A 16,463-nucleotide genomic window follows, 5' to 3' on the forward strand; every position below is an offset into this window, starting at 1 on the left:
CCTTTTTCCTCTAAACATAACGATGGTCATTATGGCCAAACAGTTATATTTTTGCTTCATCAGACTAGAGGACATTTCTCAAAAAAGTATGATCTTTGACCCCATGTGAAGTTGCAAACCGTAGTCTGGCTTTTTTATGGCGGTTTTGGAGCAGTGGCTGGATTGATTTGTACTTTTCGCACCACAGTACGTTCATTTCTAGGAGACAGAACGCGTCTCCTTCCTGAGTGGTATGACGGCTGTGTGGTCCCATGGTGTTTATACTTGCGTACTATTGTTTGTACAGATGAACATGGTTCCTTCAGGCGTTTGGAAATTGCTCCCAAGGATGAACCAGACTTGTGGAGTTCTACAAAAACTTTTCTGAGGTCTTAGCTGATTTTCTTTTGATTGTCCCATGATGTAAAGCAAAGAGGCACTGAGTTTGAAGGTAGGCCTTGAAATTTATCCACATGTACACCTCCAATTGACTCAAATTATGTCAATTAGCCTATCAGAAGCTTCTAAAGCCATGGCATAATTTTCTCGAATTTTCCAAGCTGTTTAAAGGCACAGTCAACTTAGTGTATGTAAACTTCTGACCCACTGGAATTGTGATACAGTGAATTATAAGTGAAATAATCTGTCTGTAAACAATTGTTGGAACAATTACTTGTGTCATGCACAAAGTAGATGTCCTAACCGACTTGCCAAAACTATAGTTTTTTAATAAGAAATTTGTGGAGTGGTTGAAAAACTAGTTTTAATGACTCCAAACTAAGTGTATGTAAACTTCAAACTTCAACTGTATATGAATTTCTCATCGTGTTGCTTTTTCACTCAGGAGGCCATAAAGTATGTGACCAGAGGAATGGCAGAGCCATACATAGAGCTTGTAAGTAACCTGTTTCAGTTTACACAACTGCAAGGACTCTCAGGTTAAGTATACAGAAAGACACCTTCTTTAACCTTCTTACCCCACTATCCTCTCCATCCACTTTTCCCTCCCCTCTCACCTCCAGCCTGGGGAGCGGAGCGCCTTGTCATTGGAGATGACCCTGGTGCAGATTGTCTCATGGCCCCCGTCCTGCTGCTACGTGCTGGGCCTGCTGGAGTGGTTTGAGGAGGCTGAGCGGTCCCTGCATGGACTTGTTTGACTTCATTAAGAAGCTAGGTGGACGGGTGGCCAGGAACATCAGGTGATGCTCTCGTGAAGTCCTGTGTGGCTCAGTACGTAAACGTTTGGCACAAGAAATGCCAAGGTTGTCAGTTGAATTCACACAAGGATTACATACACCTACTACAAATGTATGGATTCCCTGTTCTGTACTCTACTCTCTAGTTACTACTAAGTCACAAACTAAGTCGCTTTGGATAAGAGTGTTTGTTAAGTGGCATATATTCTGATTATGTTATTACAGGTGATGCTGGCTGTTTTTTATTCTGATTATGTTATTACAGGTGGTGCTGGCTGTTCTATATTATAATTATGTTATTACAGGTGATGCTGGCTGTTCTATCCTCTGATTATGTTATTACAGGTGATGCTGGCTGTTCTATACTCTGATTATGTTATTACAGGTGGTGCTGGCTGTTCTATACTCTGATTATGTTATTACAGGTAGTGCTGGCTGTTCTATACTCTGATTATGTTATTACAGGTGGAGCTGGCTGTTCTATATTCTGATTATGTTATTACAAGTAGTGCTGGCTGTTCTATACTCTGATTATGTTATTACAGGTGGAGCTGGCTGTTCTATACTCTGATTATGTTATTACAGGTAGTGGTGCTGGCTGTTCAGCATTGCCGCGACTGGAGGGGTCCTGCACCATGACTTCAAGGTTGAAAACCTGCTGGTGCAGACAGACAACCTGTGAGTCAAGCTCATCGACTTCAGCTGTGGGGACCTGCTGAGAGAATCGTCCTATAGAGACTACTCAGGTAGGAGACAACAAGGGAATCGCTGGTCAGGGTTATGTTCAGTAGGCACGAAATGCAAGAAAACGCTCTGAAACTGAGTGAAATAGGTAGGCGCTATCTGAACTCGTCCAGTAAGAAGCACTTTTGTTAGTGTGCCCTAATGAACATGACCCAGTTGTAAAGATCTGGAAAATGTCTCAGAAAACAGGATATTAGTAATTTACAGTAATCTCTCTGTAATGTTTCCTCCCTTCTTCCTTCCCTCAGGTACAGAAGAGTACTGTCCTCCAGAGTGGGTGCTGAGTGGTGTGTACCAGGGTCGCCACCATCTGGTTACTGCAGGTACTGCTTTACGGCCTGGTGTGTGGCCGCCTGCCCTTCAACAAGGAGGCTGACATCATCGCTGGGCGCCTGTGCTTCAAAAAGGACCCAACAAAAGGTGAGGGGGTGCGCAGAGAGAGAGAAGTTTCTGTTGCTATGTATGAGTATGTTCTTGGATATGGTTATGGATACATAAGTGGGTTAAAGGTGGGTACCAGTCTTTTTAGCTAAAATTCCACACCTGTCATTTTCCAAAGAGCTTGGACAAATGACAGGAGTGGCAAGGAGTGGAATATTAGCTAAAAAGACTGGTACTCAGACTAGATTAAAGGTGATCAAATACAAAAAAGATTAAAGGCCAAATCTCCATCCTATCGCTGTTTCATCATGATACAGAGTGTGAGTTGTTCAGCTGGTGACTGTAGCAGGATCCCACTAAGAGGCCTGTTCTGGAACAGATCCTCCTCCATGACTGGATGGCTGAGGGAGAGTTGACCCAGGGGGAGGGTTGAACCAGGGGGATGGGTAATGACAAGCTTTAGGAGAGTGGGAGACCTACCATCTGAGTCACCTGTGGTGGCTCACAAGATACAAATATGACAACAACAAAGATCATGGAAGAATTGCAAAAATAACCAGCATCTGAATAAAGAATTCCAAGAAAGAATAGAAAACACATACTCTGAGTGGAATGTAGTTTTTGCAGTCAGAAAATGTCAGAAAATGAAGAAAAAAAACTCATTAGGTGGATGTTTGTTTATTATGTCCAGAAAATTAATATACAGTATATCAAAAAGAATATCCCAATAAGGCATTTGGTCAGAAGGTTTAAAGTAACACATTATTTCCGCAATACATCTACAAATGGATTTGTCAAGAGATTATATTTTTCTATACTTGTTGTAAATACGTTATAAAAGAGGATGCCCTCTGAGACGTGTCCAGGAACATGTGATGACATCATTACATTCCAAAGGACTTGTTCCTAGCTTGGTCCCAGATCTGTCAGTGCTGTATATTAATGCCCATTGGAGTTAGCTAAATAGGACAAATAGATCTGGGACACAGGAGGTTGGTGGCACCTTAATTGGGGAGGACAGGCTTGTGGTAGTGGCAGAGTCACTGGAATGGTATCAAATACATCAAACACATGGTTTGATGCCATTCTATTTGATCCGTTCCAACCATTATTATAAGTCGTCCTCCCCTCAGCAGCCTCCACTGATCTGGGACCAGGTAAACTAGATCAAGCATAATCACACACAAACTGCTCTGCATTAGAGGGAATGAAATACCGTATGGTGCCATCTATCCACCATGATAGCACAAAATCTAACTCTGAAAACGGCATATTATTACATGTCATCCTTATGACATAAAGATCATTTAAATCTTACGATATAAGTATCTCATCTTCTTTCACAACAAAAGCACAAAATGTTTGACAAACGTTGGATTCTGATCAAATATCATAAAGCATTTTAGGACTAAGAAGGGGCCATTTGAGACAGGTCGTCTGGTGTCTGCGAGCTTCCTTCAAGCGTAGAGAGGAAACCAGTTCTGGGCCCGTAATTATATAGCGTCTCAGAGTAGGAGTGCTGATCTAGGATCAGGTCAACCCTGTCCTTGTAATCTTATTCATTATTATATAAAAAGCTAAACTGATCCTAGAACAGCACTTCTACTCTGTGATGCTTTATGAGTACAGGCCCAGGGGGTTATAGTGCCAGCACATCCCCTAAGAGGGTGGTCTCAATGGCAGTCAGTCAGGTCCAGTGCAGCTCTACACAGTTTTCCTGGCTGTCAGCACTCTCACGATGGAACCCACTCCTCCAGCAGAGAGAGCCTGGAATCCCACACAGTATGAACACAGTGAATACAAATAACAACAATATAACAGGAATATGGAAATAACAGTTAATAAAGCAGTAGAGTACTTCAGTGAGCACTTCTTAATAAAAAAATGTATGCATGGGCTTCATCAGTGTGTGCATTTCACACACGCCTACTACCTTGTAAGTGCTTCCAGCCATACACCAGTAAGGATAAATAAGTCTTACCTTTTCGTGCCACTGCAGCAGGGTAGCACTGCTGTTTTCAGAAGGCTTCTCAAAGCCCTTGTAGATGTACTTCATGAGCAGGTCAACTCCGTTCTTATCCAGAGACTGTACAGCCTTCTCAATGTCACTGCTCTTGAAGGCACTCAGTACTTTAAGCATCAGGGCTTCAGCACGATCCTAATCACACACACAGTGAAGGAAGTACACACTTTTACATGCCTCAAGCTCAAAGTGTATTTTGAGGAACAAGCTAGTTTTGTTTCACATGGGACTGTTAACGCTCGACATGGTTCTATTATGTTGTAATGAAGGCTGACCTTAACATTTTGGTTTTTGGTGTTGATGGGGGGATTCTTCAGTACAGCCTGCAAAGCTTCCATCAGGTTCCCTGTGCATCAGTGTTAAGGAAAAGATAGACAGATAAACTATACAAAAGTGTTATACTAATGAGAGAACGCCACAGTAATTCTTGATTCACCTCTCTTCAAAAATGTTTTAGAATCTCAATGACTGACTGATTGACTGGTGGAATTCACTTCCTACCCTCCAACTTGTCTGAACCTGCTTTGAAACAAATGACTGTCTTCAGGTCATAAACTAAATATTACGCCTACTACCACCACCATCACCAAACCTTTACTGAATAAAACACATAATCTGACTGCAGAACGTATTCTCGTTATATGAAAAAGGAAGATCGTTGGATCAACGACAGGAGAGCACCACGCCCTGACTTGGTGACGGGCGCACGCACAAGCATCGACTTTATCTGCAACATAGTAGCATCATGACTTGTCAGATGGTCTGAAATGCAGCATTATAACATAACTGTGTCGGCTTCACGTCACTCCATTAAATTTAACAGTGCACTTAGTACATCAAAGCAGTGTAAAAGGATATTGTCTGATCAGCGAATCCACTTCTGCTTCATCTGGACCGACCTGACTCTCTCCATTATCCTCATCGTCCACAAATTTGTTCTCGTCGTACTCGTCAACGTCCACCTTCCTGAATTGGTTCGAATCATTATTCTTCGACATTTTGAAGAGATATTTCGTTGTTTAAAGAAGAATTTGGAAGAATACTGCAAGCTGTCTGTGCTGCTTTACAATTTAAACATTTCTGCTTTCATTTCCTGTCTCGAGCTGACAGCTTCACTTCCGTATAGAGGGCGCTCTCTAGTGGTTGATGTGTGCTAGGCAAATACTGTCTATGGTGATATGTCTAGATGGGCCAGTACTCATACATAACAGTAGATGGTGGTATAGGTTGAGAAAAAGCAAACTCTCTCCACAACCAAAGAGGGTAGACTGGCAAAGATTTGAAAAAATCTCAATTGGACCCTTGACTGAGTTTTGAGAAGGAAGCAAGGAGAGAAGACGCGAGGAATCAAGGAATTACAATTGAGAATCTCCAGTTGTAAATGAGACTCAAAACTTTTTGTGTGTGTTTGGGTTTTACTATCCCTGAGAGGACCAGAAGTGCTCACAAAGATAGTAAAACAAGGAAAATTCTGACAAGTCGGGACATTTCGCTAGTATCCACAAGGAAAATTATATTTTAGGCTCAGGTGTTAGGGTTAGAATTCGTGTTAGGTTTAAGGGTCAGGAGTTAGGTTTAAGGATAGGGGTTAAGGTTAGGTTTAGGGAAAATAGGATTTTGAATGAATGGAAATCAATTGTTTGGTCCCCACAAGGATAGTAAAACAAACGTGTGCATGGAAACACATATCCTCAAAAATGGATGGCAGGTGGGAGGGGAGATCAGATGGGACTATTCTAGCCAATGAGAGGGCAGATACGTCTGCGAACAACAGGCACAATTTAGTAGTTTTTCCTCAAAGTTGCCTGAATGCCACGTGCATCCACTTACATCAGTACATTTGTAACAGCCTAAACATTACGAAACTTCTATTCCATCAAATAAATCTGATGTAATTCGACACTCTCATTGACCTCCACACAAAAAATCCCCACTTGGCCTATTTATTTTACACTGACAGATTTTGGGCGGAATAAATCCTCCTGCTTCGCCTCTTCCTCTCTACTTAGTCAGCTAGGTTAACATGACATGAGTCAACTGCACACTCCCGCTCCAGTTTATTCCAGTTTCTGAATGGAATACATATTGAGGGTATACAGTAGTTGGTGATTCACCTCGAAAAGTGGTAGTTTGTGTTTCACCTAGACAGGTTTTGCTCGCGGTTTGAGCAAGAACATAACTGATTCAATTATTTAAACAAGTGTTGCCCATTAAATATGTGAATGGCCTACATGTATCAACTTTCAGAGTGAATAGTTTTGTTTATATTTTGTGCATATTAATTGAATATTGCCAAATGCATCCGAAAAAATATTGCGCCTATTTATTGGAACCCTTGCTGTTAATAGATCGCAAATTAAGCAGCATACAACTGACCTAAACGTTTGGAAATGATAAATTCACTTTCTCATCCATATAGCCTTAAAACGCATCTCAGGTGCAAGTGCACTGTTTAGCTTCAGACCCCTTCCCTTTTTCCACATTTTGTTACATTACAGCCTTATTCTAAAATTGATTAAATATTAGTTTTTTTCTCAATCTACACACAATACCCCATAATGACAAAGTGAAAAAAAGGTTTAGAATTTTTAGCAAATATATATATATATATATATATATATATATATATATATATATATATATATATAAACAGAAATACCTCATTTACATGTGTTCAGGCCCTTTGCTATGAAACTCGAAATTGAGTCTCATAGCAAATTGAGTCTAATATATACTATACAGTCTTCAGACCCCTTGACTTTTCCCACATTTCGATACGTTTTATCGTAGACTTATTCTAAAATTCATTCAATAGTTTTTTCCCCCTCATCAATCTATACAAAATACCCCAGAATGACGAAGCAAAAAAACGTTTTTTAGAAATGTTTGCAAATGTATTCAAAATATAAAACTGAAACACATTTAAGGAGTTAAGGTCACGTTTAGGGAAAATTGGATTTTGAAAGGGAATCAATTGTTTGGTCCCCACAAGGATAATAAAACAAACGTTTGCATGGAAACACGTGTCCTCAAAGATGGACGGCAGGTGGGAGGAGGGGAGAACAGATAGGACTATTCTAGCCAATGAGAGGGCAGAGTTGCCTGAATGCCACGTGCATCCACTTAAATCAGTAAATTTGTAACAGCCTAAACATTACGAAACTTCTATTCCATCGAATAAATCTGACGTAATTCGACACTCTCATAGACATTCATACAAAAAAATCCCAAATTGGCCTGTTTATTTTACACGGGCAGATTTTGGCGGAATAAATCCTCCTGCTTCGCCTCTTCCTCTCTACTTAGTCAGCTAGGTTAACATGACATGAGTCAACTGCACACTCCCGCTCCAGTTTATTCCAGTTTCTGAATGGAATACATATTGAGGGTATACAGTAGTTGGTGATTCACCGGGACAGGTTTTGCTCGCGGTTTGAGCAAGAAATACATGTATCAACTTTCAAAGTGAATGCTCTTTTTTATGTTTTGTGCATATGAATTGAATATTGCCAAATGCATCAGTACAAATATTGCGCCTATTTATTGCAACACTTGCTGCTAATAGATCGCAAATTAAGCAGCATACAATTGACCTAAACGTTTGGAAATGATAAGTTAACTTTCTCATCCATATAGCCTTAAAACGTATCTCAGGTGCAAGGGGGGGGGGGGGGGGGGGCATTTGGGACGTATGATCAGATTTCCTCATTTCAAATATTATGGCGACACTATACCAAAAATGGTTTGGTATGGTTTAGAAACTTGGCAACCAAACTCGAGTTATCACTTGGACATGTTGAAATATCTTCATGTCTATAATAAAAACATTCAGGCTTCTATAATAACTGTCAATTTATTGAAAAAAAAAACAGAATTTGGAATTTGGCAGTTTGGAAAAAACTAATCCCGTCTGAAACGTCCTATTGGATAAAGGACGTTCTGGAGTAATAATTACATAACAAACGTTCTCTAGTAATACTAGTCCCATACAAATAGGGTTTATGTGTTACTAATTACAGTGACGTAAAGTACTTAAGTAAAAATACTTTAAAGTACTACTTAAATCGTTTTTGGGGTTATCTGCACTTTACTATTTATATGTTTGACTACTTTTACCTTTACTTCACTACATTCCTAAAGAAAATTATATACTTTTTACTCCATACATTTTCCCTGACCCCCAAAAGTACTAGCTACAATTTGAATGCTTAGCATTACAGGAAAAAGGTACAATTCACACACTTATCAAGAGAACATCCCTGGTCATCCTTACTGCCTCTGATCTGGTGGACTCACTAAACATAAATGCTTCTTTTGTAAATTATGTCTGAGTGTTGGGAGTGTTCCCCTGGCTATCAAAAAAAGTAATAAAAAAGGAAATTGTGCAGTCTGGTTTGCTAAATATAAGGAATTTGATGGATAGCATTTACTTTTACGTTGTACTTTTACTCAAGTATAGTATTTTTTCCACCACTGTACTTAAGTACATTTAAAATCGGAGACTTTTAGACTTTTACTCAAGTAGTATTTTACTGGGTTACTTTCACTTTTACTTGAGTAATTTTATATTAAGGTATCTTTACTTTTACTCAAGTATGACAATTGAGTACTTTTTCCACCTCTGACTAATTATAAACTGGGTTGTTCGAGCCCTGAATGCTGATTGTCCGAAAACCATGGTATATCAGACCATTTACCACATGTATGACAACATATATATATATATTTACTGTTCTGATTATGTTGATAACCAGTTTATAATAGCAATAAGGCACTTTGGAGGTTTGTGGTATACGGCCAATACAGCACGGCTGTATCCATGCACTCTGCGTTGCATCGTGCTTAAGAACAGCCCTTAGCCGTGGTATATTGGCCATATACCACAAACCCCCGAAGTGCCTTACCATTCAAAACAGAAAGAAGAAAAAAATAAGTGAGTCGGCATGCAATTTCTACATGATGAGTGTGCGAGTCTTTGACATCTGTGCTAGTGGAAGCAAAGGAGAATACTGTAAGTAATAATTCAATGTCTAGACAGCTGGTTCACTACAGAAGAGAAGTGGAATAGAGCTGAATCATTGTCTTGAAATCTATTTTACCAAGAGCTGTATGTGTGGATTCCTTCCACTTGCATACATCGCATGTACTGTATACAATCACACAAATAAATAACCTCAATGTTCAAATGCATATTCAAAGAAACATACACATTCACAGAAAACTGGATCTATATTTCTTAACAATATTAGTACATCAAGAATGACAATTCAATTTACATGGACTTTTTCTGTCAAAGATTTATTGCCAATGAAATTAGTTAATACACAAACACTAATTTAGAAAGCAAATAGCAGTTACATTTTTTATGTAAAAAAAAGATCTCCCATTTTCTAAACACATAAATTCACACACATATTGTCCAGTCCTTGTGATGCCAATTTCTTTATCATTAATTTATACTTGTAAACAACCTGGTCTACCTGTACAACAGGAGCCCATTACTTTAATTTATATGAACCATTATGTATACATTACAGGTTTACAAAGATAGATTTCAAACACATTGAAACTGTTCATGAATCATTGCAACTCCTGGCACACTTCTTGAATACGTCTCAGCAGGCCAGTAAACTATTTATCATCTATTAAACAGAGCATTCAGAAAGTATTCAGACCACTTCCCTTTTTTCACATTTTGTTATGTTACAGCCTTATTCTAAAATGGATTAAATATTTGTTTCCCCTCAATCTACACACAATACCCCATAATGACAAAGTGAAAAAAGGTTTAGAATGTTTTGAAAATGTCTAAAAAATTAAAAACACAAACACTAACCCTAACCCTTATTTAACCCTTATTTACATAATTATTCAGACACTTTGACTTTTTCCAAACTTTGTTTCGTGTTAGCCTTATTCTAAAATGGATTAAATCGTATTTCCCCCTCATCAATCTACACACAATACCCTATAATGACAAACCAAAAACAGTTTGCAAATGTCTAAAAAATATAAAACTGAAATATCACATTTACATAAGTATTCAGACCCTTTACTCAGTACTTTGTTGAAGCACCTTTGGCAGCGATTACAGCCTCGAGTCTTCTTGGGTATGACGCTACAAGCTTGGCAAATCTGTATTTGGGGAGTCTCTCCCATTGTTCTCTGCAGATCCTCTCAAGCTCTGTCTGTTGGATGGGGTGAGTCGGTGCACAGCTATTTTCAGGTCTCTCCAGAGATATTCGATCGGGTTCAAGTCCGGGCTCTGGCTGGGCCACTCAAGGACAGTCAGAGACTTGTCCCGAAGGCAGTCCTGCGTTGTCTTGGCTGTGTGCTTAGGGTCGTTGTCCTTTTGGAAGATAAACCTTTCCCCCATTCTAAGGTTCTGAGCGCTCTGGAGCGGGTTTTCATCAAGAATATCTGTACTTTGCTCCATTCATCTTTCCCGCAACCCTGACTAGTCGCCCACCATGCCACCACGTGCTTCACCGTAGGGATGGTGCTAGGTTTCCTCCAGACATGATGCTTTGCATTCAGGCAAAATAATTAAATCTTGGTTTCATCATACCAGAGAACCTTGTTTCTCGTGGTCTGAGACTCTTTCGCTGCCTTTTGGCAAGCAGGCTGTCATTTGCCTTTTAATGAGGAGTGGCTTCCTTCTGGCCACTCTACCATAAAGGCCTGATTGGTGGAGTGCTGCAGAGATGGTTGTCCTTCTGGAAAGTTCTCCTATATCCACAGAGGAACTCTGGGTTCTTGGTCACCTCCCTGGCCATGACCCTTCTCCCCGGATTGCTCAGTTTGGCCAGGCAGACAGCTCTAGGAAGTGTCTTGGTGGTTCCAAACTTCTTCCTTTTAAGAAAGATGGAGGCCACTGTGTTCCTGGGGACCTTCAATGCTGCTGAAATGTTTTGGTACTCTTCCCCAGATCTGTGCCTGGACACAATCCTGTCTCAGAACTCTACAGACAATTCCTTCAATCTCATGACTTGGTTTTTGCTCTGACATGCACTGTCAACTGTGGGACCTTATAGACATGTGTGTGCCTTTCCAAATCTTGAACCTTGATGGCCAAAAGCTCAATTTTAGTCTCATCTGACCAGAGTACCTTCTTCCATGTTTGGGGAGTCTCCCACATGCCGTTTGGCGAATACCAAACGTGTTTGCTTATTTTTGTCTTTAAGCAATGGCTTTTTTCTGGCCACTCTTCCGTAAATCCCAGCTCTGTCGAGTGTACGGCTTAAAGTGGTCCTATGGACAGATACTCTAATCTCCTCTGTGGAGCTTTGCAGCTCCTTCAGGGTAATCTTTGGTCTCTTTGTTGCCTCTCTGAATAATTCCCTCCTTGTCTGGTCCGTGAGTTTTGCTGGGTGGCCCTCTCTTGGCAGGTTTGTTGTGGTGCCATATTCTTTCCATTTTCTAATAATGGATTTAATCGTGCTACGTGGGATGTTCAAAGTGTCTGATATTTTTTTATAACCCAACCCTGATCTATACTTCTCCACAAGTTTGTCCCTGACCTGTTTGGAGAGCTCCTTGGTCTTCATGGTGCCGCTTGCTTGGTGTTTCCCCTTGCTTAGTGGTGTTGCAGACTCTGGGGCCTTTCAGAACAGATGTATACTGAGATCATGTGACAGATCATATTGCACTTAAATAAAGTCCACCTGTGTGCAATCTAACTAATTATGTGACTTCTGAAGGTAATTGGTTGCACTAGACCATATTTATGGGCTTCATAGCAAAAGGAGTGAATACATATGCATGCATCACTTTTCAGATTTTTTATTTTTTAGTCATTTTTTTCATTTCACTTCACCAATTTGGACTTTTGTGTATGCCCATTACATGAAATCCAAATGAAAATCCATTTAAATTACAGGTTGTAATGCAACAAAATAGGAAAAACGGCAAGGGGGATGGATACTTTTGCAAGGCACTGTAAAAGCAACCCAAAGGAAGAGGATCCTTTGTGAGACACCGTCTATAGCATAGGGCCATCCCAACATGGAATGTGTGTGTAATGAGCTTCCTGTGTGTTGCGTGCCCATTTCAACTTGCCAGCCTCAGAGAAATTCTAGGTTTGTTCAACTCCCCACATGCCTTTTCACCTTCACATCACGCCATTCAGCCAGGCCTTCCCCTGGAGGAGTGAGCTAACACTCCTCCCCAGACATCCCCTGCTTCTCTCCCACTGGGTAAAACAGGGGGAAAGGAGGGGAGGAGACATTCCATCATCCCTTCCCCCACTTCTCTTCTACAGTCTGGAGGAGGGAGAAGAGGAAGGAGGAATTGAGAGCCAGGTCTCCATTGTGTAAATGCTGTGAATAGCACGCTTGCCTAGGCAGAATGTGGGTGCCAATAGAATTTCACAGATTGCCTTACAGAAGGAGTGTTTTTAGAGACGGAGCTGTGGACTTGCAAGCCTGAGCTCCTCATTAGTATAATGGTCAGTATCCCCTCCTGTCACACGGGGGCCAGGAGACCTGGGTTCAAAATCCTAGACGGGAGAATACAGGCACAGTGTAATAAAGAAAACACGCTATTTTCCCCCATCTGCTGTAACAGAGACAAGGTTGCCCTAAATCTCAGCAATGTTTCCACAATAAAGCAAAAGACCAAACACCCTTCCACGGTATGTATGGAACAAAATACTAATAAATAGATCAAAAGGGAACAAGAGACCGGTGAAGATAGTTAGAAAGGCATAAAGAAAATATCATTGGTAAGGAGTCATTCTAATTCAACTACAGATATTTCAAGTTTGGATCTGCAGCAAATACGTGAGTCAGTAAAATCCGTTTTAGAAGTAAATGTTCATCCCTTGACAACGCCACACCTCGACTGACCCCTGCCAGAGATACATTGCATCGCTAGGCAGGCCTTCACACAAACATGCATTCCCAGGTGTGATCTCTCCTCTCTCCTCTGCCTGCTGCATGAAGGGATGGAGTGTGTGTGTCCTTGTGTGTGTGAGAGAGTGAGCGACCCGTTTAAAGATTAACCACACCACCCCAGATGCTAGGCCAGGAATATACAGAACAAGGTGTGCTGCATCCTCTCCCAAACAATAGTCATATAGAGCTCAAAAGTTGCTTTAAGTCACCCTGGTCTCAGATCAGTTTGTACTGTCTTTCAAACTCCCATGGCCATTGTCGTGAGTTGGCAAGAAATCACAAACAGGTCTGAGACCAGGCTAGCTTGAAGTGAGGCTTATATCCCATTCAAACAGAGATAAGCCTTGCAGCTACAAGGATAGGTTGGTTACCATTCTTATCTGTTCTTAGAGCTGTAACGTTTTGTTCTATCAAAAAACTTAACCTCCAGGTCTTGTCATGGATATAGAAAGGTGTCTCTGGTGGAGTTATATGGGAAGCTTAGCTGAGCTGACGTTCCGTTTCAAGAACTTCTTGTTTTCAATCTCATTGAGTGAGATGGAGACGGAGCAGCGTGAGGGGTTCTCCCGTCTCTGGCTGATGCTGTCCATTATCGCATCCTTGATCACCTACAGCAGACAGAGAAGAAAGAGAGGGAGAGAGAGAAGGAGAGAGAGATAGAGAAAGAGAGGGAGAGAAAGAGATGGGTGAGGGTGAGAGACCAACATAAGATGATAGAGGAAACAGAACAGAGAAAATACAGCACTGAAAATACAGATCATACATCACATACTACAGGCTAATAATAAACACATGTATATCACATTCTGACTCTCCATCACAGCAGCAGTTACACACTGTCAACAATACCAGGCTGTGGTGAGATACACAGAGATTTGATGGGGAAACGAGAAAGTGACATTTTGTTCCAGAATAGTTGTAAAAAAAATTGAGGACGTTCATTTGCTTTAACTCGAGTGTTCCATTTGTACATGTGCATTTGCAGGGCACAACACAAAAGAAACCAAGCCAAGCATCATACAAGTTAGGCCTAATGATAAATAGGCACATATTATTTTCCAGTGTGGGCCTTAAGTTCAATTTTCAATTAAAATTTGTATTATTTCAGTACTCGAGTACTCTAAATAAAATAATGTGAGTACTCGCAGACCCCCCCCAAAAAATGCCCATCACTACGTGCATCACTACGTGCATTTGCTTGTTTGTGTGTGTGTGTGAGACGCACCTCAATGTTGTTGAGCGTGTTGAACTCCATGAGGTCGTGGAGGCGGGTGAAGGCCTGGTTGGAGTACTGGAAGTTGAACGTGGAGTACGGACTCTCGGGGTCGTCGAAGACGTCAAAGTCACCAAATTCCTTCTCTTTATCCGTCTCTCGAGGGACTCCTGATGGATAATACAAAAAGAAGAGTGGTTGTTGTTATTTTAATGCACATATAATCTTTATAACTCACTCACTAAAATATGAATCAGAAAGACAGTAAAAAACAAAAACAATGACAGAGGTGACTGGCTTATGTCAGTAAATAAATTCCAGCGTCTGTGTAGAGATGACGAAACAATGGCAGATACTGAAACGGAAAGAGAGTGGAATTGGTAGAGCATAAAATCTCAAAGATAGTATTTTGCTGAAAGTAAGTTAAGAGACAGAGTGGGGGGAGAAGGAGAGTGGGCATCCTACATGTTTAAACAACAGTGTCCTACAATAGGTTGGAATTCTGCAATAGGTGGAATTTTTAAAAATCAGATACGTAGTAAGCCATATCCCATAGAGATGGAATGAACAACGAGTCAATACCTAAAATACCCTTTTAAGTCATGAGATAAGTCTTTACAGTAATACTTAAGTTTTAAGTTGATAACAAGACAGTGAAGTTTAGGTTCGAGAAGCCGTTTTATCTGATGAGCAGTTACCTTGGAGGTGTAAATATGTGATGTGAGAAAGTTTAATTTGGAAACCAGTTTATGAAAGGTATAAGGCACCTTGAGGGTTTGTGGTATATGGCCAATATACCTTGGCTAAGGACTGTATCCAGGGACTCCGCAGTGCGAAACAGGCCCTTTGCCGTGGTATACTGGCCATATACCACAACCCCTTGTGCCTTATTGCTTAAGCAGCCCTGCTGTCCTTTCCACGTATACTGTCGGCCTATGTCCCAATAAACAGTAGTTGTTTCCTCTTCTCATTTCCCTAGTGATAAGGAAAGATCCAAATGAAGTCACCAGTGGGATTTCACCTAGCTACCATGACAACATCCACCAATTCTGACATAAATCCCATTTGTGGAATAGAGGAAGATGATGAAGCCATTGCAGTCATTAATGTAGCAATAGACAGATGGTTCGTTAAAACTTATTATGGCTGCAGGGGCAGTATTGAGTAGCTTGGATGAAAGGTACCCAGAAGTGCCCAGAGTAAACGGCCTGCTCCTCAGTCTCAGTTGCTAATATATGCATATTATTATTAGTATTGGATAGAAAACACTCTGAAGTTTCTAAAACTGTTTGAATGATGTCTGTGAGTATAACAGAACTCATATGGCAGGGAAAAACCTGAGAAGAAATCCAAACAGGATTGAATTCACATTGGGATATGAATGAAGTTGCACTTTCTAGGGCTTCTACTAGATGTCAACCGTCTTTAGAAACTTGAATGAGGCTTCTACTGTGTTGTGGGACTGAATACAAGCTGAATGTGTCAGCTTACTGGCAGAGAGCCATTTCCTGGTCATGCGCATTCCACATGATATCGCTGTGCGTTCCGTTGCTCCTGTAGACACAAAGGAATTCTCTGGTTGGAACTTTATTGAAGATTTATGATAAAAACATCCTAATGATTGATTCTATACTTAGTTTGAAATGTTTCTTCGAACTGTAATATAACTTTTTGAAGTTTTTGTCCAAGGTTTTTGTCCAAACACACGAGCATTTGCATATGTGTACCTAACGCTAACAAAAGTAGCTACTTGGAGATGAATAACAGATATTGTCGAAAAAATCAAGCATTTATTGTGGAACTGCGATTCCTGGGAGTGCATTCTGATGAAGATCATCAAAGGTAAGGGAATATTTATCATGTAATTTCTGGTTTCTGTTGACTCCAACATGGCGACTAATTTGATTGATTTTCTGAGCGCCGTCTCAGATTACTGCATGGTTTGCATTTTCCAAAAAGATTTTTTGAAATCTGACATAGCGGTTGCATCAAGGAGATATCTATAACTCCATGTGTTTAACTTGTATTATCAT

At 40.5% G+C, this 16,463-nt stretch overlaps 2 protein-coding genes across 5 annotated transcripts in view; both read right to left on the reverse strand.

The window, feature by feature from the left end:
- Window positions 1–2,962: 2,962 nt before the first annotated feature.
- Window positions 2,963–5,452, reverse strand: LOC135558562 (actin-related protein 2/3 complex subunit 5-like). The gene is made up of 4 exons (XM_064992442.1): window positions 5,181–5,452; window positions 4,599–4,670; window positions 4,282–4,458; window positions 2,963–4,067 (listed from the first exon to the last, which is right to left on the reverse strand). The coding sequence occupies exons 1-4, from the start codon at window positions 5,319–5,321 to the stop codon at window positions 4,005–4,007; spliced, it is 453 nt and encodes a 150-aa protein (XP_064848514.1). The 5' UTR covers window positions 5,322–5,452; the 3' UTR covers window positions 2,963–4,004.
- Window positions 5,453–9,602: 4,150 nt separating this feature from the next.
- Window positions 9,603–16,463, reverse strand: part of LOC135558563 (cytosolic phospholipase A2-like) — a 40,615-nt gene continuing 33,754 nt past the window's right edge. For all 4 annotated transcript variants that reach the window (XM_064992445.1, XM_064992446.1, XM_064992443.1 and 1 more), the window contains 2 exons: window positions 14,443–14,600; window positions 9,603–13,825 (listed from right to left, as the gene is read on the reverse strand). In XM_064992445.1, the coding sequence (XP_064848517.1) occupies window positions 13,685–13,825; window positions 14,443–14,600 (299 nt within the window). In that variant the 3' untranslated portion in view covers window positions 9,603–13,684. The remainder of the gene's footprint in view (window positions 13,826–14,442; window positions 14,601–16,463) is intronic.

Source organism: Oncorhynchus masou, chromosome 17 (genome assembly GCF_036934945.1).
Source record: "Oncorhynchus masou masou isolate Uvic2021 chromosome 17, UVic_Omas_1.1, whole genome shotgun sequence".
In the NCBI taxonomy this organism is placed as follows: domain Eukaryota; kingdom Metazoa; phylum Chordata; class Actinopteri; order Salmoniformes; family Salmonidae; genus Oncorhynchus; species Oncorhynchus masou.

Excerpts from the sequence above, each read along its gene's own strand:
- LOC135558562 (XM_064992442.1), bottom strand. The coding sequence starts at position 5,321 with ATGTCGAAGAATAATGATTCGAACCAATTCAGGAAGGTGGACGTTGAC. Across the intron at positions 4,459-4,598 it reads CCAAAAACCAAAATGTTAAG|GATCGTGCTGAAGCCCTGAT; the intron begins GTCAGCCTTCAT and ends GTGTGTGATTAG. Across the intron at positions 4,068-4,281 it reads TGCTGCAGTGGCACGAAAAG|GCTCTCTCTGCTGGAGGAGT; the intron begins GTAAGACTTATT and ends GTGGGATTCCAG.